We start from the raw sequence: 22,355 nt of genomic DNA, 5'->3' as shown, positions 1-22,355 counted from the left end.
ACACTGCAAAGGCTGCAAAAGCAAGGAGAGAGGGCTGGCAGAAAGTTGCTGACAAATCAAACTCGTAGGTAATTTAATAATAATAATAATAATGGATTGGATTTATATAGCGCTTTCCAAGGCACCCAAAGCGCTTTACGATACCACTATTCATTCACTCCCACATTCACACACTGGTGGAGGCAGCTACGGTTGTAGCCAGGCTGCCATATCGCGCCATCGGCCCCTCTGGCCAACACCAGTAGGCGGTAGGGTAGATCTATCATATGACACTATATTGTCCAATATCATATGGCATTATATTATATTATAATATGTTATATTATATCCCCTTTCACATTAGAGCCACAACAGGACCCACAAGAACATGGGAACAAGTAAAAGTGGAATACAGGAGTATTCTACAGAATGGTAATATTTATCACTTAGATTGCTTTGCGTCTCTTGGCAAGGTAATACTGGCCTGTAATACTCTGTTAGTTTGTTCATAACAGCAACCAAGAAAAGGGCAGAGGAAAAAAAGACAGGTGGTGGTCCTGCACCCCCTCGTCAACAAGTTGGTTAAGTAAATAATACCCTCACGGGAATATCGATATCTCTCTATGAGCACACTGTCGCGCTGAGCTAAAGGATCCTGTCTATCCCGCAATATACGCTGAATTCTGAGGACTCTCCTTATCAATCTTGCACCTTCCGCAATGGGTTGGTCGCGTATACGGACAGGACATGGCTGCGACAGGCTTCCCAAATCCACCTTCGCTTTTATAGCCGTGGTCTCTCATCTTGATTACACGAAGTAATTTACAATTACTACTCTGAAATATGAATTACATCTGTAATAATCACATACATGTAATAGAATGTTAATAGTTCATTTCCCTTTTTTAGGAAATGACCTGTATGTATCTGTGTGACATCAATAAAAGGATCAAGTGCTGCATTATCTTTAGTTACATTGATAATATTTATTTATGGTGAAACAGTGGAAAAATATCGCTGTTGCTTTCGTATAAATGAAGCGGACATACCTGCGTGGCCGCGATCTAATCCTGTTTACATAAAGTAAACCTGCTCCCGAGCAGGTTTACGCTTACGGCTCTGTTGCTATGACAGCAAGTCCCGGATGAGCTTCGGGGAACCGAACGATCAAAGATCACGCGAAATCGTCAACAATCTAATCCAGCTAACTTACTTAGCGAGGTACGAAGAACGGGCCCCTGGTCAGCTAAATGTTGTGTAGCCGGAGCTATTTGTTCTTGGTCTGCAGTTGAAGGTTATGTGAATGCTCTGATGCACACAATGTAGAGCACTTATATTACCAGATGTTACTTAATGTCTTTGGGATTTTCTAAAGTGGTAAATGCATAGTTCACTCTTCCACTTTGATATTTCCTTTTGACACTAATGCATTTCAAGACTCAATGGAAAGCCATTAAAGGAAGAACTGAATGAATAAATATCATAAAGAAAATTTCTATGCCTAAATATGTAATAGAAAAATTTGCTAGTTTTTTAAATTTATATCTAAATTTGTGCTTTTCACAGAAATGTTAACCCTGGACAAAGGAAGGTCAAAATCTAAAAAGATGAGTATTTTATTAAAAAGAAATACATTCTTCAAGCCAAAACTGGTCCTTTGATGTAGTTTAGTTGCACACAGTACCTGAGACTGTTCTTCTGTAACAAGAATAAATCCATTGTTGTCAATGAGATAACAGTTGATGTCCTGTTTGAAATGTGGATATAAAGATCATAGTCATATTTTCTTCTAATACCTTTCAGCACTCCTCAAGTCAGAATAAAGAAGCTCTCTTACCTCATTATCGCAGCTAATGCTACATTTTCCATCCAGAGCTGTACACTGAGCATATAAAGGACAGGTTAGTTTCATGCATAATCATGAGGCTCACTTTTGTATGAAAAACTGTTGTGACACTTGGTGTGTTGTTACCTGTCTGCAGGCAGTCCAGAACTTCTTCTGAAAGTATTCAAGCTTCATTTGGATCCCTACAGCTGAGAGCAAGACCAAGCAAAAGTGAGCTTGGACATAAGTGCAGCTAGAAACTAAAGATATGACAGAATATTCAAAGTCATTACCAGCAACAATTGGAGATTTCCTGTCATCGAGGAGCTGAATTGCTGTGCTGGCCAAAACCACACTTTTATTTTCTAAAGCTGGAGGAGAAAAGGAGATAAATACAGCTCAAGTTATAGTTTCTGTTCACTAGATGGCACCCTTTACCCGGCAACCGCACAATAAACCTAGTAATGGAGTTCAGTCTGGTCTTTTTTGCAGCCAGATGACTATAATAATTTGGAAATGGGTTCTGTGACAGAACATTTCAGGTTATGATGGCAAAGCCTGGCTGGATGCAGTCATTATTAACAGGGGAAAGGGGGGCAAATGTCCCGGAGAAGGAAACTGAGATCTCTACCCTCCAGATAGTAGACAGCACGTGAGCCACATTAACGGCAGGAAAGCTGTGAGGGAGATGAGCATCCCACCAGTAAAAACCACAGTCCATAACAGAGAGAGAGACGTAGAAAGACAAGTTAATGCCTACAGCAACCAAATGAATTTGCAAAATGTACAGTGTGCAATGCTGCATTGAGATGAACTTGTATATTAGAAGATACAGGAAAATTTACCAGCATTGTGGAGATAAATTCATGTTTTGTACATTTTTGTACAGGCTCATAGAGCTGATATTTCACACTCCATAATGTTCTGCATACCTGTGCTGAAGGGGATGGAGTAGACAAATGTGCCGGGAACCTGCTCTGCTGCTCTCTTGTACCACAGAGGGAAGTGATCAGCATTAAACACACCCTCCTTGTCCTCTGCTGTCAGGAAATCTCTGAGGAAGCATGCAGAGTGAAACTGAGGTGAAGAGCAAAGGATTAGATTCATCAAGTACAATCACAGCCTCACCTCACGCTGAATGGTTAGAGAAATGTTGAGTGGTGGCACTCACCTGTTGGAGAGCTGATCAACGGGTACAAACAGGTTGGTTCTGGAAAGACCCGTACGTGTTCCCAGAAAAGCAATCTCCACTCCTTTGTCTGAGTTTCTGTTGATCGATTTTAAAGCAGTGAGTGCATGCCACAAAAATATACCTGCGCTTTGATTTTACACACTTTCCCTGAACATTTGTGATTGATTTAATGCAGCATGTAATTTAAATTTCTCTTTGAACACAGTATTTGACAAACTGGGTATTTTTACATAAGCGTTAACTTAACACGGATGTTCTTATTAAGTTCATACTTGATTGCTTTTTAGTTATCCATGTAATTATTCACATATGACTTCTGATGCACTTAGTTTGATATTTTATTGGCAAAATTATTTATTTGTGACAAAAAATATTCAGCAGCTTTATCAAAAGGAAATTATCATCAGTTGCAAACATGCATACACATCTTACACATTATTCCAGAATTCAAAGTGTTGCATCATATCCTGTAACAGTGTAATAGTTGATGAAGAATTAGCTTCAGCTATATCAGCCAAAAACTGAATTATACAGATGTATTAATTTGAGTCTTACAAGGCATATCTTTTTAAGGTATGTATAATTTGAACAAAAGATGTTATTTAGAATTAAATAATTTCATAATGTGTCAGAGATTTATAAATACTAGTAATAATTAACTTCATATTTGGGTAAATGCTTCTAAAGTATTAAAGTGATCAAACCTCAGCTACATCGAAGCACCTCTGTGCATATGGCACTAACACAAACAGCACTTCTGACTTTGCTGGTAAAAGATGGCGACTGGATAATTGCTGCACTCCTACTTGCAACATGGAAAGTTTTGCAATCCATCATATCAGCATAGTCAATTAAAACTTAATTTAGAGTCGTGTACACATGCCACCAGATGGCTGTTTTTAACTCCCTGAGGCAACCACAAATTTTCTTAAATGCACAGTAATATATACCCCTGTGACTGCTTAAATGAACACTAAAATCAAATAAATCATATTGTTTTATAATTTTAAAAAAAAGAAACATATTGCATATCATATTTTTGAGGTTTGGGGGGGCTTTTTTTTAACTTCTACAATCTAATCTTATTTTAATGTTCTTTTATTCAACATGTGTGTTGAGCATAATCTTTATGTGTTTAAATGTATTCAATTATGTGGAATGCAATGTTTTTTTTAATCTATGTTTTTAAAAGCAGACCCCAGGAAGACAATCTGTGCCTTCCTAATAAATAAACAAAACAAAAGATGTCAGTATTTACCCAGCAAACCTGCTGGGCTTCTGTAGGAACCCTTCACCCTTCATTTACAGTGACATTTAAGAGTGCAGATGAATTACAAGCAATCTTGTGATAGTTTGGTATATAATGATAATCATATTATTAATGCTTTATTCACAACTATATCTCAGGAATAGGTACCTAAAGTTTCTTACTCTGACTTGTTGAGAGCCAATCCAGTCCAATAGGCCTCGAGCGGAGCAGTGACCACAGCATCAAATAAAACCTCCTGGATCAGCTCTCTGTCACCTGTAACATCAGAGGATAACATGGGTCTGATTAACTGTATATCCATCTCATTCAACATGTTTTTGTCTTGATCACACTTGATAGGATAATTACATTTCAGAAATTATAGGCTGCTTGTACTATGACTTGCTTATGTGTCACTTTATGTCTTACATTTGAGGTGCGGTCTGCGGCCCGTCATGAAGAGTTTAATAGCTTGAATCTGGGTCAGGTGACGATGTTCATGCTCCTCCTCTATGTTGCAGTAGGTCCTGCATCCAAAAGAGCCACACTGTCAGACCACAGGCCTCAGGATCCCTGGTGATCACAAAGGGGTAACCTACATAACGCATGAATGCCCACTCCCATAACCCCTGTGTTACCATTCGTCTGCCAGGGCGACATCTGGCTGTTCCAGATCACGGAGCCCTGAAAAACACAAGTCAGTAACGCTTCAGCAATGCCGATCTGCAATGACTGAAACACAGAGTAAATTTACATGTGCAAGGATTTTTATCATTAGAGAAATTTGGTTATGTGTTCCTGATGTAAACGTCTTACTTTGTTGTGTTGGTACAAAAACTCATGTATAAATGGATATAAATAACCAGGTTTTATATATTCCTGTAAATGCCACATTCTCAGGATACTCACTACAGGATACTAACCAAGTAAGATCTTCCTCACAAGCCATTTCTTCATGTATTTGTGAAGTATTCAGACTTAAAAGTGTAAATCAAAGAGTGGAGTACCTGCTTCGAGCGACACATTTCCTCTGAAGAAGTACTTTCCGTGACCTCTTGAGAGAGCTACTCCGACACTAGAGGCACGCACCAAGAAGAACATTAGCCTGAGTCAGTCAACGTTTGAGTAGAAGTGAGACATAAACTGACGGAAAGTCAGTTTATTATGAATGTAATAAAACTTTTCTTCCACCTGAATGGAGTTCCTTTGATGTCAGTGTAGTAATAGTCATTGTGCATCTTTAGCACACGCCTCTGAAAGAATAACAGATTCATTCCCTCAGTTCAGAGACAACAAAGAGAACATTCTCATTTGTTATGGAGACACTAAGCGTCTTTATCTGCAGCCTCACCCCTCTATCCACAGTCTTCTTCACCTCCATAGAGAAGGTCCCTGTCCTCCTGTTCACCATAGCATTGCGTAACTAGAAGATAAAGCAGAGAGGGCAAGGCTGGGTCACTGATCATACTACCAGCCGGATTTCAATGCAATTGCACTGTGTTGCAGAAAACTGAGCAATCCCACCATGGCAATTCGTATGCTAATTTGATCTAATAGAAGCCTTTGCCATTACCGAACAAAGTAATAAATGTGTAATTACAGTGTGTAATGAAGTCACTGATTTGCTTAATATTGCAGATCCAAACACATTTAGTGGTTCATATTCTACTAAACATAAAGGCTTAAAACGATATGAATTTTGGCACATACTATGCCATCTTTGTCTTCCCATTCCACCTCCGAGAGATCCACACTGCTGTAGTTGGGCTTCCTCCTCTTCTGACCCTCCTGATACTGCATAGAGGAACACAGCATGCACAACTTAGTGACCTTTTTAGTGTAATATTATTTTATTTGAACTAATAGCTTAACTTAGGTTCAAACATGTCATCTTATCTAGCCTTATTCATCTGTTAAACATACACATAAGACATAATTTTCAAATGCATGAGCCAGATATTAAGGAAATAGATCAATTTAGAAATCATTATTTTTCACTGTAATCTGTCTTTCATGTTGCACTTTCAGAATTAAGACCTACTCTTATTTATCAAGTGCAGTTATTGAGGTTTTGCTGAGTAATTATTTAACAAATCGACTGTGAAATGAACACTGTCAGGTAAATTAAAAATAATTAATATGATTGATAGAAAATCCACGCTCAAACAACTCTACATCGATGCATTAAACTTTAACATGTCAAACTTTGCTACTGAATGTAGTCCCGATCCACATGAAACAACAAGTCAATGACTACGACCACAGCACAGTTTTAGCCACAAAGAGACACAAAGAACCAACACAGACCAACACACACACGCACACACAGTTGCACAGAGAGGAATAGCACTAACACTGGCACACACAGATCCACTAGCACAGCCATAGCTCCCGAGGAACCAACGGTGCCAGGGCGAGCGGCTGTGATCTCTGCCAGCGAGTGTTAAGTTACCTCTGGGAAATCTCAGGCCAGCCAGCCCTATGAATGGCCTTTATCCCTGCATGCATACATCAAAGGAAAAGGTGGGGATTACAGACTATACGAGCCCATGTAGCCTCCTAACCAGATAACACATTTGTCTCTGCGTACCCTCGTGGGAGGTTCATATTTTTGGTTATGCATACAATAGCATGGACAAAAGAAAAAAAGGAAAAATAGGGTCAAGTCAGGGAATGCTGTGAGAATGTTCAGGTGTAAAAATAATGCTAAGAAAGTGAGTTACCAAAGGCCTGAGGTCCGGATGTATCAGGATGTAGCCATTGTTTGTGATGGCAAATACATATCCATGGATCCCTAACTAGAGACAGAAAATGAGATACTTAAGGCAGAATGAAAATATGCATATGAATACATTAATCTAGCCCAAGACAGCTGATTGTACCATATGTTTGGGGATGAGCTTCATCAGCTCCTGCAGAGGGATGTCTGTTCCTACCACCCCCAACAGAATACCCTGGTTCTTCTGCATGAAAAGATTCAAAACACATACACAACTTTAGATAAAAACGGCGTTTAATATTCAGTCACCCAGCAGTGGGAGGATATCATTGCTCTAGTAAAAGGTGTTTAAAGTATGAAAAAGTAAGTTTAGTCTTTGCTTTGCATAATTTAAATGAAAGAGAAGGGGCATTTCACCTTGTCAGTTTGGTAATTCAGTCCACCAGGGGTGTTTTTAAGGTATATACAGAAGATAAAGTCAGAAAGAAAAATACTAAGGTCTGGTGCTCGCACTCTGATTTCAATTTCTCTTTATTGTTCATTTTTTTCAAAAGTTTAGATACAAAAGTGTCTTTTTGTCAGAATTTTTACACCAAAGAAGCCATAGTTTGACAAATTTCTTGTATTCATATAGATTTAAAGTGGACCTATTATGTTCATCAGCCCTACATTTATATGCCTGAAACCAATTAGAATAGCTTTTTCAAAATTTCCATATTAAAAACAATCTTTAGTTATCAATACCAGAGCTTTACAAAGCCTATAAGTTTATCCATGACCCTAAAACAAGCAGTTTGAGCACCCCTTGATCATTTTTAAAACAACTTTCTTCTGACTGGCTGTTCTTTAAAAAAGAAGATTTGAACATCAGGGGAGTTTTTGCGCCCACATCCACATATAGTGATTGATCTCACCCACAGAGACGCGACACACAGCCGTTATGTGAAATTTAATCATCAAAACACCTAGTAACTAGCTAATAAATGCTATAATTGACTCACAGTTTCATTCTTTGTGCTGAAGACAGGCATGGCCACTGTAGTTGTCAAAGTTGGGCCCGATTTGTCGTTCAACTGAAAAAAAAAAAAGACAGAAAAAAGCAAAAGAGGACTTTATTATTTATAATAATAAAGCAAGGGAAGAAAAATTGTATTGAAAAAAACACTCTCTCCCCTAGATAGGCTCTGATAATCAAACATAATTAAAATAACTTTTCGTTTTTTAATTAAAAGCTCTGAAACTGACAGGAGCCAACAATGCATTCATCCACAGAACATAAAACTTTCATTAAACTTTCTTCACCATCACATTTGATACATTTTAAGACAAGTTACATACAAAGCATGCTGCCTATGTTTATGTTGACACATTTTGTTTATCATCAGTACCTAAAGTCCTGCAAAATTATATTAATGATATAGATTATGTAAAAACAATAAATCTGAACCACCCAATAAAGTAGTTAATTGGTAATAACGATACAGCCTAAGTTACATATAAGTGTGTTATTAATGTATTTATTAAATGTGTAAAAATTGATCCCATAACACAAGACTGATGTGAAAGGCAGGGGCGGAATTTATTCCCTTCACATAATATATAACTGTAGCATCCAAACGGTCCTGAAGAATTACATGTAAAATGAACTGAGACTGGTTAAAGCCTTTAACTTGTCAGACCTGAACCATGTGCGGCTCATGTGCTCAGGAGGATGAAGGCTGACATCAGCGCATGAGCACCATTAAAATAGGTCTGCCTTTCCCTCACATTGTGAAATGGTACAGCTGAGCATGCCTGTGTCCGTGTTTGTGCATGAGCGTGGTTGATGTTCAGGTTGTGTGTGTGTGTGTGTGTGTGTGTGTGTGTGTGTGTGTGTGTGTGTGTGTGTGTGTGTGTGTGCGTGTGTGTGTGCGTGTATATATGAAGCCAACGAGCTGTGAACTGCTGTGTGTACAAGCTGGCTTGACAAAATGAAGAATGGAGGCTCCTTAAATTCATCACAGCACACAATGGAAGAGAAAACTGGCCTGCTTTAGTCCTTACAACCATACGCACACAGGTACAGCAATGGACACCTCCATCGCTCTCGCTCTCTACCTTCTTTCCTTCTTTCCTTCTTTCTTGGTCTCTCCTCCAGTGTCAGTTTTATTATGGGCTTTAGGAGATAAAGTGCAATGATCCACAGAATGATGAATGGTGTGTCTGAGGCTGAGATACAAGAGCACACACTGCAGAGGACAATCTCCCAACCCTTTCTGTATGTGTGTGTAAATGTATATGTGCGTGTGAGAGGGAGAGTGTGTGTGTTTTAGTGTGTGCATGCTTATTGCCTCCATATTGGAAAGAAAGACAATAAATGCTCCTCTGCTGTTTGTGCCCCTCAGAGCAACCCCCCGACTGAAGCATGATGTCGAAAGGCGAGAAACAATGGGCAGGTATTTAACCTCTCAAGTCACTTCTGCTTCATATAATATGACTTGTACTGGCTGATACTGAATAAAAAATTTTTTTATATCCTGCCCATGATGCCTTTTCTGGTCCTACTTCAGAACCAGATCCACAGCACAAGGCCAGTTCTTGCACAAGAAAACGAAAACTTTGCTGACGTACCTTGTGGGCCAGGGAAAGCTGATGGGGAAGAAGAGATACACAAGGATTGAATCATCAGTGAAATAAAATCTGCATATTCTGCATCGACTTTGTGGACACAGATGCACACTGGGGGGAAAAATCCATGCAGATTAATGAAGCTCATAATGAGGAATCATTCCAGCAGCATGAGGAGTAATGATGAGAGAGCAGACCCACACATGTGAATACTCATTGTACAGTACAAGAGATGGACAACACAGCATGAAAACCTCATATCATGTAGAACAGCAACAGGATGCAGCATTTAAATGTCTCTGAAACAGACAGTTCGACAAATCTGTTGCTTTATTTATGATGCTCAGGTATTTTATGAACAACGCTTTCACACCAGAAAACTATTGTATACTTGAATAATGAACCAGTAATATTAATTAATGTACAATACTTAAGATATACTTACAGCACTGTCCACGTAAGCCTCAGTCCACACTGTGTCGTGCTCATGATCGATAACCTTTGGGCGGCTCATGACATGAAGATATCTCATGACGTTCTCCTGAACATCAGCTAAGGTTGAGATCTGACTAAAATATCCTGCAATGACACACACACACACACACACACACACACACACACACACACACACACACACACACACACACACACACACACACATTAACCCACAATCACAGCAAACACACTTCTGCAAGAGGAAGGATGTGATCCATAAACTCATTAAAGAACAGCCCAACATGTGGAGTATTTAACACATCAAACGCAAAATTTACATCTAGTGGTTGGAACAACAGTTCCTTTACTGAGGTAAAGTTAAAAAAAAAATACAAGTGAAAACTCCAAGTTCGCCAAACGCATCAATGAACAATCATTCATAAAATGGATCTACAGGAATTTTCATCTTAAGTACAGACAAAACGATGTAGAAAATCACAGCTTACTAAGCGGAGCATCTATGTGTAAACTATGCCGTTAGGGAGGGTCCTTCACACTCCCGTATCTAATGTATTCATATGTGTTATTCTTTTAAACTTAATTATTAACATTTTGCATAAGTGCATTAGAGACTTCCTGATGCTTTTTTTAATCAACTATCATGACCATAGTATTAAATTCCTGCTTATTACACAGAAACCACCACAGGTGTTTCCTGGTAGTCATTACTATTCTTTAAGTGTGTTTTAAAAGTCTATTACCTGGCTATTAATATGTTATTAAGTAGAAACAAGCTGGTTTGCATTTTACAGCTATGTTTTCTGCTTATTATGCAGAAACTACCCAAGATATTTCCAGGTAATAGCCTCACAAACACACAAGTTTGCTTTAATGGGATATTCGTATGTTATTAAATAGAAACAGGCAGTTTTGCATTTTGCAGCTCTGTTTCCTGCTTATTACACAGAAACTACCCTGGCTAATTGAGTGGTTATAGCTTAGAAATGACCACCTTATCTCTTTCTTGTTACCCTACAATTACCACTTTATCACAGAGCTATATGTCCACATTGTTACCCCAGTTTTGGGGCCCTTATTATCCTGTTACATAAATTTCAGAGTACTATTACTCAACTCTAACCACTGTTGCTACCATGCTGGTACTTGGATATTATGTAGTTATTACTTTAGTAATTGCATAGTAATAACTTAGAAATTACTATATTATTACGCTCTTGTTTCCGCTTTGTTACCCTACTATTTCCCCTTTATTACCGAGCTGTGATAGAAAGTGGTACCGAGTTTCCTGATGGTTATGTGGGAGTGTTTGAGTTATATGTGCATCCAAGCCTGAGATAAACTTTGCAGTTTTTCCCTCTGCCCCACTTCATTCACTGCAGCAGCAACACATTCCTCCCACACAGCGTGTTTGGCTTTGTTTGTCAACCCTTTACCATTCGTTTAATTTCTAACAATTTAGCCCTACTCTTTTAGTGTGAGGCTAAATCCAACCTTTGCTAACATGATCTAGGTAAGAGGAGAGATAAGTTTAAAAGATATTACAGATCGCTGGTGTGTAAACTCCTCAGCATCCTTAGACAAATCAAATGTAAGGACACCACTGGGGATGGTCTTCAGTCTAAGTCCATTTATGAATGCAAAAAATAATATTTTAAATTTAAACTTTACATTAAAACTTTTTAAACTATTATATGTTTTTGCATGTTTTTATTCACACAATTAATAAATTCTATTAGATTTATTAAGGTGATGTGGTGCACTAAAAAAAAAGAATTCTGAATCCTAAAGCTAATACAATTTCAACATGCTGCACATTTAAATCAGCTCATAATACCCACCGTGTGTAGTTTTTAATGACTTAACAACCCAACATATATCCATCAATCCATCCATTATTTCAATAGCTACTTATAAAATTCAGGGTCATGGGGAGGCTGAACCCAGCTGTCACATTTCAACATTTCCAGGAAAAATGACCCAGCTTTGAACTCACTGTCTTCACTGATGTCAACAGAAATGTCAGCAAAGTATAAGATTGCACAAAACAGTATCTCTCAAATATTTTGTGTATATATTCCATGTTATTTGACTATTATTGGTGTGTTTTAAAACTTCTACTGATTATATTAAAATTAAGTCTAAAATAGCTTTTAATTCAAATATGGTTCCAAACCAAAAGAAAGTACCTCAAAACTGTGTTAAAGTACACTACTGCCCTCCTGCTGATGTCTCTGCTGGATTGCACAGAGCCAGTGTTTCTGTTTAAACTGAGTGTCACCTCCTGCTGTTGCTGACAATGTTTTATATCAGACATGTTGGGTTATAACGCAGCAGTGGCCTGTATGGGAAGGAGGTTTGTGGCTTGTCATTCCACAATCCCTCTGTGATCTGTTTTCCTGGCTGTGACTTTCCCTTCCAGAGGGCACTCATCTGGAGCGTTGACGCGAGGGAGCCATCAGTAGTGAGCAGCCAAGAGGAAGACACTGACAGGAAGAGGGATTAGAGCAAATTGACCTCTGACCCTCCCGAGTGCCACTTCATTGCCTCTTGGCAGAAAGAGTCTGAGCAAGCACATGCATATGCGTGCACACACACACAAAACACACAAAGCTACACATACATGTCCAAACCACACAGACCCCAAAAATCCTTAATCTATCATATTATTGCACACAAGCGCAGCATCAGACCCTGTTTGACACTCTGATACGAAGCTGTCTTGGAAAGTGTTTATCAAAAGGTCTCCAACCTTTGTTGGCACAAGCCATCCATTTAAGGTTATCAGCAAATGCAGACTCTCGTCCAATCAGGTAAGGGAATAACCGGACCTGTTTAAAGGACACATAGATGACAAGAGTTTTTGAGAAAGAAGGATTAAAAAACATGCAAAGTGATGTATCTCCTCAGTGCTTCATCTTCCTGTCCTGATTCTATCTGGTTCTGGAGAAGGAGGAAGCTATATGTTCTTTTAAATTCTCAGGAGGAAAGTGTGTCTTTGCACTTTTCTTTTTTAGGCCAATCCTTTTTAGTTTATTTTAATTTTTTCATCTTTTTTTGAGTTTATGTATTCAAATTAAATTAATTTTCCTTTGTTATTGTTTGGGCATGGGGGCATGTACAACTGTCCTTCTGAAGAACGCTGCGTGACACTTTGCCAGACCTGTACGGCTCATTGGCTCCAGATGCTTTGCTAAGCAGAAAGCATATAGAAAACACTGAAAAGCTGCCATATAGCAGCCCTCAGGGTGTATTTGCGGGGTGGGTGGGTAGGATGAAGGGGGGGTGCCCTGCCAAACACTGCCCGGTGCTCTGCCAAAAGCCCCACACATATGCTTCACAGGACTGAACAAAAGCCCTTTAGCTGTTGTTTTTATGGCTCTGTGAGCTGCACAGCAGTTCATTTCATTTTAACTGCATTTAGGTCTTACTGAGAAAGACCAACAAAAGATTTTAAACCCAGTATTGAATCCACGAAGAAGTGTGGGGAGAGCACAGCAGAGGGGTAAGAGTCCTTTGAGCCTGAGCTGCTTGTACATGCAGTGCCCTTGAAAATAATTAATTTCCCATGCTTTATTCCCTGAGCTGTAATTCATCAACACACTGAAAAACATCATATTGACAACGATTTTTACACGAGTGATAATGAATTAAGAAACCAATTCCTCAAAACATCAGACCGGAGCTCCGGCTGGGATAATGTAAAATGTACATTTGATGCAAGAAAACTGCAGTGCAAGCAAAAAACTGTGATGCTTACAATTTAAAATTAGACAGAAAAGACAGTGTGATGGAGACGAATAGAAGGAGAGAGAGACAGCGGTTAAGACTCACTTTTCTTTCTGGCCAGTTGTATTTTTCAAAAACATCGTCATACATCTCAGTTGCCCCATCAGTGACGAGCATTATGGCCTGACTGCACACGCTGCCACGACCAGTCTGATTGAACTAAAGTACAAGGGGGGAAATGCATGAGAGTAACATAGCATAACAGAAAAATCAAACAATATCTATGATGTTATTTACACATGAAATAAATAGAACTAGCATTATGTTGAAGTAAATAAACCTGAAAAATGTGGCTCACTTGACTCAGATGCAAGAAGATGCAGTGCAGTAATTAAGTGGCTTATTGACTTGTAGCAGTGTAAATGTGAAGAACCACAGGAGTGTGAAGAGACAAGATCACAGGACAAATCCTGCTGAGCACACCTGTTCTTAACATATAATATGCATCTTTTCATTTCTGTTGTCATTGGAGGACAACAAACAGAGACTGTGGCTGTATGTGTGAGGTCAGCATGACTCAGTGTCAGGAAAAACAAGGAAAAGGATGAAACCCTTGGCAGGTGCAGGTATTAAAAATTAGTTAGAAACATACAGCAAACTCTTCTGATTGGGTAACTTTGGGTAAGGTTTCATCTAATATTAGAAAACGGAAAGAATGAAAGCAGTGACTAATGTGATCATCCACCACATCTGAATGTTAAAAAATGGTTTTAGTTCATCGTGTGTTTTGCTGACAGGAGATCTTTTAAACTGTCAAAAGTAAAACATGAGAGTGGCGACAGTGAATCAGTATAAACATTATCAGGAACACCATTTTTTTACTTTGATTAGTTAGACCTGTGCCTTTTCTGACAAATGCCAGCAGAAAGCTCAGTTGAGATGTTGCGGGATGCCTTTCCAGCTGTGGTTGTTCCTCATTTCAGGCTGTTGACTTGCTCTTGTTTTCTGACAAGCATCCATTCTTTCTTATAAATTCTAAACTCTTGCTGTTAAAGAGTTAAATCCATATTATTTTTTTCAGAAAATATATTATAAATTAGTATTGGCAGAATGTTTTTTGTGTTTGCTGTTTTATGGTACTTTTATATCACTAGCTTTGTAAAGCAGTTTGTGTGTGTGCTTCTCAGCTTTACTCTCATCCATCTCACCAGGCCTCGGTTTAAATGCTGCAGAGCTTGTCAAGTGCAAAGAGTTTCTCTGTGATTCGGTCTATGATAGGATGCATTGTGACTTTATTCACTGTGCAGCGGTGTAACAGTGAATTTCGATGGTAAGCTACGGGCTACCTGATTACCATATTCATTGCAGAGCTTTAATTAATCTGACAAATGCAGAGGTAAAAGCTGCGCTCCCTCAGCTTCAGCAGCACTGCCAAAGCTTGCCTGAAAACAGGGAGATAAAAGCAGTGCGGCGTGGCTCCTGGCCTTATCTTCTTTGTGTTCCAATCACACGTTATTAATCACTGACGTTAATTAGAGCCATTAATCACAGTTCAGAATAGATGTGTCTGTGTTTGGAGGGTGGAACGGGGATTGCAATGGAGCATTTCGATGGGCGGCACACCTCCCAAATGCTCGAATATATTTGACTAGAGTGTGCTACTTTTTATGATTAGCTCTGTGTTGTACTTGGAGCACATTCTGACAGTGAAAACAAATGTGGCTTGTAAAATGAAAGTTTCCCTTGTGTTCGGGTCAAATGGAGCACTTGAATTAAATGAGAACGAAGAAGCATTTGTCTTATGTGGGCACGTGCAAAAATTCATTATTTTTATGTCAAATTAATCAATAAATGAATTAAACTTTTTATAATAAAATTACAAATGCTAATAATCCAACATTAAAATGCAATCAGAAAATCAGAAGCTGTTTCACCTCCTTTGTAATAAGTTAATTTATTAGAGTATAGACTGAGAGGATGTTTGAAAGATTTGTCATTAAATGTCAGTCACAGTTTTTTTTTTTACTGGAACTTACATCACTCAGGATCATGAAAGCTTCAGTCAGAGCTTCACCAAGCAGTCCGATCCCTTTGGCAAACAGCTTGTCCAGATGTTCACGGAAATGCTGACACATAACCACAAAAGTGGAAGAAGAAGTTTTTCAACTTTAGCTGCGTGAATTCGACCTGCTGCGAGACATATATTCATTAGTTTTAATAGGGACTCACGTCTTTATTGGTTCTGTCGGCCCGGACCAGCGTACCATTCAAACAAGGCTCCACATAGTGGATCTCCTGATTATACTGTGGGAGTATAACAACCATTTAAACAGAAGAGATTTAAATAACCAATCTTTGTTTTTCATGGATGACTGCGCTCCAGTTATGCCGAATACAAGAACATTGTAGAAACATCTAAAAATGTGTTCATTAAAGTAACAGAGAGGGCCTGAGATTACGCAGGAATGTGAGAATCATTAATTTAAAGAAGTAAATAGTTTGTTTCGACTTTAACTTACAGCAATTATGTTGAAGAAGTCATCATCTCCCAGTGTGTCTAATATGGAGGAAACAGTCTGTCTGGCAATGGTAAGCCTCAGCCCCTTCATACTTCCACTAACATCAACTAAGATCACAACATCCTTGGGAGACGTAGCGGCCTGAATGTACCTGTGAGACAGAGTTCACTTAAAGCAGGGGCGTCAAATATTTTAATTTATGGACCTTGTCTAGTTCAATTTAATCCAAAGGGACTAGGAAAAACCATCTATTATAAACAAAGTGTCTTTTTTTTTCTTTTTAGTGCAAAAAAAAGTAAAGGTACATTTTGGAAAAGTGTCAGTTGTGAGTGTGAGTGTCTTTAAAAATTGAATGCAATTAGTGTCTTCGATTTCCCACATCTAGTCCGTCTGCTGTAATTGCATTCATTGTGCATTACAAATAATAGCGGTTGAGCTACAAAGGCACAAAACCTTCACATGTAATTGCAGCTAAAAAAAACCTTTCAGATGATGCCAAGATCTAAAAATTAACTTTTGAAATGTCTTCCTTTGTTTATGTAATTTTGACCTCCTCACACCAGGGATAGTAGGAATATATATAAGATGACTTACACACTTCCTTGGACAAATAGACTAATGACTTCTAGAATCTAGAAGCTGTGTGATGTACAAAACTTCTCAGGTACATGCAGGCTTACCACTTCCGATTTCTGCAGTCGAAGCCAATGACGCCATGCTCATCTGGATGCCACTTAACTCCTGGGGGGCAGATTCAGACAAATCAGAATTGGCAGAATTTTAAAGTAATAAAATAACATTGCTTCACAGAGAGCAAACACAAGCACACTGACAAGATATATTAACATGTAACAGTAATCAAAATACAAGTTCTTCATCTGTCAAGCCCTTCAGTAAGACACAGCATACTACATTGTTCCAGTTACAGATCATAAAGAGTCACACTATAGTGCGCTGGGTAATAAGCTACATATTGGGAGGTTTGTTAAATACGGTGTTCACCTTGCATGAATCTACATAAAAGACTGATAATGCACTATATTTTTAAAGCCACCAGATTTGTGAGGGGGAAAAAAACAAAGCTCTCCCACTATCAAATTTAGCCTGTGGGTGAATTTCTCTGAGCCACTGAGTGCTACTGTTGCCAAAAAACTATTAAAAAGACATTACAAGCCGCATTGTTGCAGTGGGCAACATGTTCCCTCGTTATGATGAACACACTCAGTGTGGCTTATCTCGAGTCAGTCCCACATTAACCATCCTGATGCAGTAGACTCACGAGGCTCATCAAATCTGGTTTAATCTAAGGATAAAAACACTCACCACAAAATAGCTGTTGAGACCTATTTATTTAAAGTTTAAAAGCTGCAGTGCTTGAAAAACCAATGACACTAAAAGACTCGACATCTCTGCAAAAACTGAAAGCTCTAAAAGGATATCTGGGTCTGAATTAATTAAATTTTAATTTGTGAAGATATGAAAAGACATGAAAAACACACAGATGTTTGGCCATGAACAACGGCCACACACAAATATATTTGTCTTCTCAGTTAGTTTCTTTAACAGAAACCAAAAACACAACAAAAAATGAACAATCAGGCTGAAAATATTAAAAGTTAATATCTGTTTATGTAAATTTCTTTCCTCATTTAATGCAACGTGTTCCCAAAACAAAGAGCAGTATTGTGGAGTGAGTAATAAAAACATGAATACATATATTAGCAAAAGACTGATGAGAAACATTTGGCCTTTAAAGATTCCCCGTTATACATTAATCACATAAAGCCTACATCTGTTAACAATCTCAAAAGCCATTTCTCATCACTGCAGCTTCTCTACAGTGAACAGGCAGCCTGTTTTACATCAGCGTAACCGTCTGAATAACATCGTCTGGATCTAAGAGATGTTACTGAGTGTGGCTGCAGACCAACTCTGGCAAATTCAGATTAATTGCAGTCTGTATATATGCATCCTCTCTGATGGTCTGTAAAATTACAACATTAGCCAAATTACCCCTTTAGTAATTCAAAATCATTTGTTCTGATCAGTTTTTTTTTCACTGACAGTTGAGAGCTCCCATGGGATGCTCTCTCTCTCTCTCTCTCTCTCTCTCTCTCTCTCACACACACACACACACACACACACACACATGCAGACTGACAGACAGATTGGCAGCACTCACCAGGGTACTGTCTGAAGAAACCTTTGGCACTCCCAAAGTACTGCCAGATAAGCGTTGGATCTCTTTCATAATTATCTACAAACACTTTATTCAGGGCCTCAGACCAGTAAACCCCGTTCACTATATCAGGATCTGTAAATGGCGGCCACAGGGACACACACACAGGCATGGTGAAAGAAAGGAGAAAAAGAGAGAAAAGTAAATTAAATGGTGATAATGGTAACCATTCTGGTCACCATTACCGAGTGCATGGTTGACCTTTGTCCCTTATTGACCCCCCTGAAAGAGATACAATGCCTGTGACTAAATCATCCCTCCCTTCCTCCTGCTGGCTGACTCCCCTTTTGTGCTGTAAACAGAGAGTTATGGGGAGTCCATTAATGCTGAACAAAAGCCACACAGGCAATACACGGGAAGAGGTGAGAACAAGAAGCGACAGAGCAGCTACCATATGGGCAGCATCTTTCCAGAGCAGACTGCTGCTGCTTTCTTGTTATGTCTGGGCTCATATCGATCACCTATCTCCACTTCGCCCAGCCTGTCACACTGATACAGCTTCAGCTACCATTTCTCACTTTCACCACTTACTTTCCTCCCTCCCTCTCTCCTCCCCATTCATCAGCTTCCTGTAGGTGAATATCACTCACATAATCCTGAATTTAAGGCAGCCGCAGAGAAGAGGAATACACACCTTTGTTGTACATGTTGGTGGGCACCTGGACAACACTGAGGCTGAGGTTGACTGAGAGGTTATTGAAATGGTAATTGGGCTCCAGGAGGAACTCTCCTCCTAGCTCCACATTATTGCCCTCCTCATCCACTTCATTGATCAGCACAGCATTGAAGTATTCATACTGCAAAAAGAGCAGACACAACAGATATTAGACATACAGATATGTTAACCAAAGCCCGCAAAAACAAAGACAGAACAGTTACTGCACACACACGACAATAATAACAATATTTATGTTCATATTTAAAATATGTAGTGGGGGAAATAATTATTTTATCCACTGCTGAATTTGTAAGTTTGTTCACAAAGTAATGAAGAGTCTAGAAGTTTTATGGTAGTTTCATTTTAATCACGAGAGACAGAAAATCAACCACAAATCCAGAAAAAATGCATTGTATAAAAGTTAGAATTTGATTTGCATGTCATTTAGTTAAATACGTACCTGATCCCCGTCGAGCCAATCAGAAATTTGGCTGACACCGATTAGCTATTTGCCCATGTGGCACACAGATTACAATCAACCAATTACAGATACACCTGATCTCAACTCATTATGTATATAAAGCAAACTTGTACACAGAATTTCAACCTCTTGACCACTATGGGCAAGACCAAAGAGCTGTCAAAGGATGTCAGAGACAAGCTTGTAGACCTCTACAAACTAGCTACAAGACTATCAGCAAAAAACTTGGTGAGAAGGTGACAGCAGCTGGTGTGATTATTTAGAAATGGAAAAGATCTAACATGACCATAAATCGCCTTCTGTCTTGTGCTCCATGTAAGATTTTGCCTCATGGGGTGAGGATGATCATGAGAAAGATGGTGGATCAGCCCAAACTGCAAGGAGCTCATTAATGACCTGAAGGTAAATGAGACCACATTTACCAAGAACACAATTGCTAGCACACTAGGAAGTAATGGATCAAAATCTTGCATCACCTGTAAGGTTTTCCTGCTCAAAAAAAAAAAAAATGTTCAGGCCCATATTAAGTTTGCCAGTGGACACTTAATTTGTGTCAGAGAAGACTTGGGAGAAAAAGCTATGATCAGATTCGGCTTAATTCAGTTTAGTTTTATTTATACAGCGCCTAATCACAACAACAGTCACCTCAAGACACTTTGTAATGTAAGGTGGAAATGCTGCAATAGAAAACAGAAAATCCCAACAATCATATAACACCCTATGAGCAAGTGCTTTGGTGACAGTAGGAAGGAAAAACTCCCTTTTAACAGGAAGAAACCTCCAGCAGAACCAGGCTCAGGGTGGGGCGGGGCCATCTGCTGCGACCGGTTGGGGGTGAGGGGAGGCAGACAGGACAAAAGACATGCTGTGGAAGAGAACCAGAGTTTAATAATAACTACTGACTAAATGCAGAAAGGTGTATATACACAGGATTCAGGGTCACCTGATCCAGCCCTAACTATATGCTTTAGCAAAAAGGAAAGTTTTAAGCCTAATCTTAAAGTTAGAGAGGGTGTCTGTGTCCTGAATCCAAACTGAAAGATGATTCTATAGAAGAGAGGCCTGAAAACTGAAGGCTCTCCCTCCCATTCTACTTTTAAAAATTCTAGGAACAACAAGTAGGCCTGCAGTGTGAGAGCGAAGTGCTCTAATGGAAGAATATGGTACCATAAGGTCATTAAGATAAGATGGGGGCTGATTATTTAAGACCTTGTATGTGAGGAGCAGGATTTTGAATTCTGGATTTAACAGGGAGCCAATGAAGGGAAGCCAATACAGGAGAAATCTGATCTCTCTTTCTAGTCCCTGTCAGCACTCTTGCTCCAGCATTTTGGATTAATTGAAGGCTTTTCCAGGGGTTTTTAGGACATCCTGATAATAATGAATTACAGTCATCCAACCTAGACGTAATAGATGCACAAAGTAGTTTTTTTAGCGTCACTCTGAGACAGAATGTTTCTAATTTTAGAGATGTTGCGCAAATGGAAGAAAGCAGTCCTACACATTTGTTTCATATGTACATTGAAGGATATATCCTGGTCAAGAACGACTCCAGGATTCCTCACAGTGTTACTGGAGGCCAGTGTTATGCCATCCAGAGTAAGAATCTGATGAAATCCAAATCTAGCTCTTTGGCATCAACTCAACCTGCCATGTTTGGAGGAAAGAGAAATGCTTTGGATCTATTTTCTGCTAAGGGTACCAAACTGACGGACCAACGGATAATATCTTGAATGAGAACTCTTTTAGCCAAAACACTGAATCACGGATGGGTCTTCCAGCATCTTATCCAGAAAAATTAGGCATCTTAGACCCTAAACCCCAACCAAAATGACCTTTACAAATGTTAACACTCATGTGTGCTCTGTCTACATCTGCAGGTTCCAAACCATGAAACCAAAAGAAAAAATAAACAATGGACACAAATGGCATCAAAAACAGACCTTTCTAAAGCAGATTACAGTTAGCACAGTTGTTGTTTTTTTCTTTATATATATTTCTCAGTTTGTCAAAAAAATTGGCACTGGATGTGCAAACAAGGACTATGAGTAGAAAGTGAAACCCAACAATTTTTCTGTCCTGTCCTTCACTGCCTGCTGCTGCAGTAGAAAGACTACCTCATCCCGTGTGAGCGGCCTCTCTGTGGCCTCTAGTCCTCATTGTCTGCACTAAGAAAGAGAGTGTGAGAGATGGGGGAGGCAGGGAGGGAGGTGAGATGGGTGATGGACTCTCAACCATCCCTCCTAGGAAGAGGGGGAGCAAGTGGGCATCGTCATCAAGCAGCCTCTGACAGCTCATACCACGCCTGAGCAGCTCTCTGACGAGCTGTGGTGGTGGTGGGGCGGGAGGAGGCGGGGCGGCTGTGGAGGAGGAGAGAAACGTGCACCCTCAGCAGAATTGAGTGCTGTAGAGAGGCACGTTAACCACCAGGGTTATTACTGTAGAGCAGGCCATGGGACACTGCAGCTCTCCGAGACGGCCCGCTGACTCTTACACCACTGCAGTTAGCTGTAGGCCTTACTGCAGAGATCTGCCCTCCATTACAAACAGCTAGGCCTTACTGTATAAGCAGGCTCGACAGCTGCAGCTATCAGGTCTCACTAAACTTTGCTGGATTTAACAGCCCTTAATCTCCACACTATCTTATCATATCGAAGTTAAAACTTGTTAGTTTCAAAGCTTTTGCTTTGTGTGATGTGATGAGT

General features: G+C 39.4%; 1 protein-coding gene and 1 long non-coding RNA gene across 2 annotated transcripts in view; one reads left to right on the top strand and one right to left on the bottom strand.

Moving 5' to 3' along the window:
• LOC309706261 (voltage-dependent calcium channel subunit alpha-2/delta-3-like) overlaps positions 1-22,355 on the bottom strand; it is a 37,508-nt gene that overhangs the window by 5,012 nt on the left and 10,141 nt on the right. Inside the window, exons 7-32 of the mRNA XM_082532624.1 lie at positions 19,146-19,308; positions 18,455-18,586; positions 16,953-17,013; positions 16,273-16,423; positions 15,983-16,057; positions 15,790-15,879; positions 13,859-13,972; positions 12,777-12,855; positions 10,017-10,150; positions 9,575-9,592; positions 7,966-8,037; positions 7,128-7,208; positions 6,969-7,043; positions 5,956-6,039; positions 5,597-5,668; positions 5,437-5,498; positions 5,253-5,320; positions 4,884-4,929; positions 4,675-4,772; positions 4,428-4,521; positions 2,976-3,071; positions 2,737-2,858; positions 2,098-2,175; positions 1,952-2,013; positions 1,817-1,861; positions 1,664-1,726 (exon numbers count right to left, since the gene is read on the bottom strand). Of these exons, the coding sequence (XP_082388750.1) occupies positions 1,664-1,726; positions 1,817-1,861; positions 1,952-2,013; positions 2,098-2,175; positions 2,737-2,858; positions 2,976-3,071; positions 4,428-4,521; positions 4,675-4,772; positions 4,884-4,929; positions 5,253-5,320; positions 5,437-5,498; positions 5,597-5,668; positions 5,956-6,039; positions 6,969-7,043; positions 7,128-7,208; positions 7,966-8,037; positions 9,575-9,592; positions 10,017-10,150; positions 12,777-12,855; positions 13,859-13,972; positions 15,790-15,879; positions 15,983-16,057; positions 16,273-16,423; positions 16,953-17,013; positions 18,455-18,586; positions 19,146-19,308 (2,235 nt within the window). The remainder of the gene's footprint in view (positions 1-1,663; positions 1,727-1,816; positions 1,862-1,951; positions 2,014-2,097; positions 2,176-2,736; positions 2,859-2,975; positions 3,072-4,427; positions 4,522-4,674; positions 4,773-4,883; positions 4,930-5,252; positions 5,321-5,436; positions 5,499-5,596; positions 5,669-5,955; positions 6,040-6,968; positions 7,044-7,127; positions 7,209-7,965; positions 8,038-9,574; positions 9,593-10,016; positions 10,151-12,776; positions 12,856-13,858; positions 13,973-15,789; positions 15,880-15,982; positions 16,058-16,272; positions 16,424-16,952; positions 17,014-18,454; positions 18,587-19,145; positions 19,309-22,355) is intronic.
• Positions 1,636-2,886, top strand: LOC309706262. The gene is made up of 3 exons (XR_014276704.1): positions 1,636-1,880; positions 1,962-2,035; positions 2,852-2,886. It is a non-coding gene; the product is annotated as an uncharacterized lncRNA (long non-coding RNA).

Source organism: Aulonocara stuartgranti, assembly GCF_965226115.1.
Source record: "Aulonocara stuartgranti genome assembly, chromosome: 5".
In the NCBI taxonomy this organism is placed as follows: Eukaryota; Metazoa; Chordata; class Actinopteri; order Cichliformes; family Cichlidae; genus Aulonocara; species Aulonocara stuartgranti.
The sequence above is the reverse complement of the archived record's forward strand: the minus strand, read 5'-3'. Positions and strand labels throughout refer to the sequence as shown.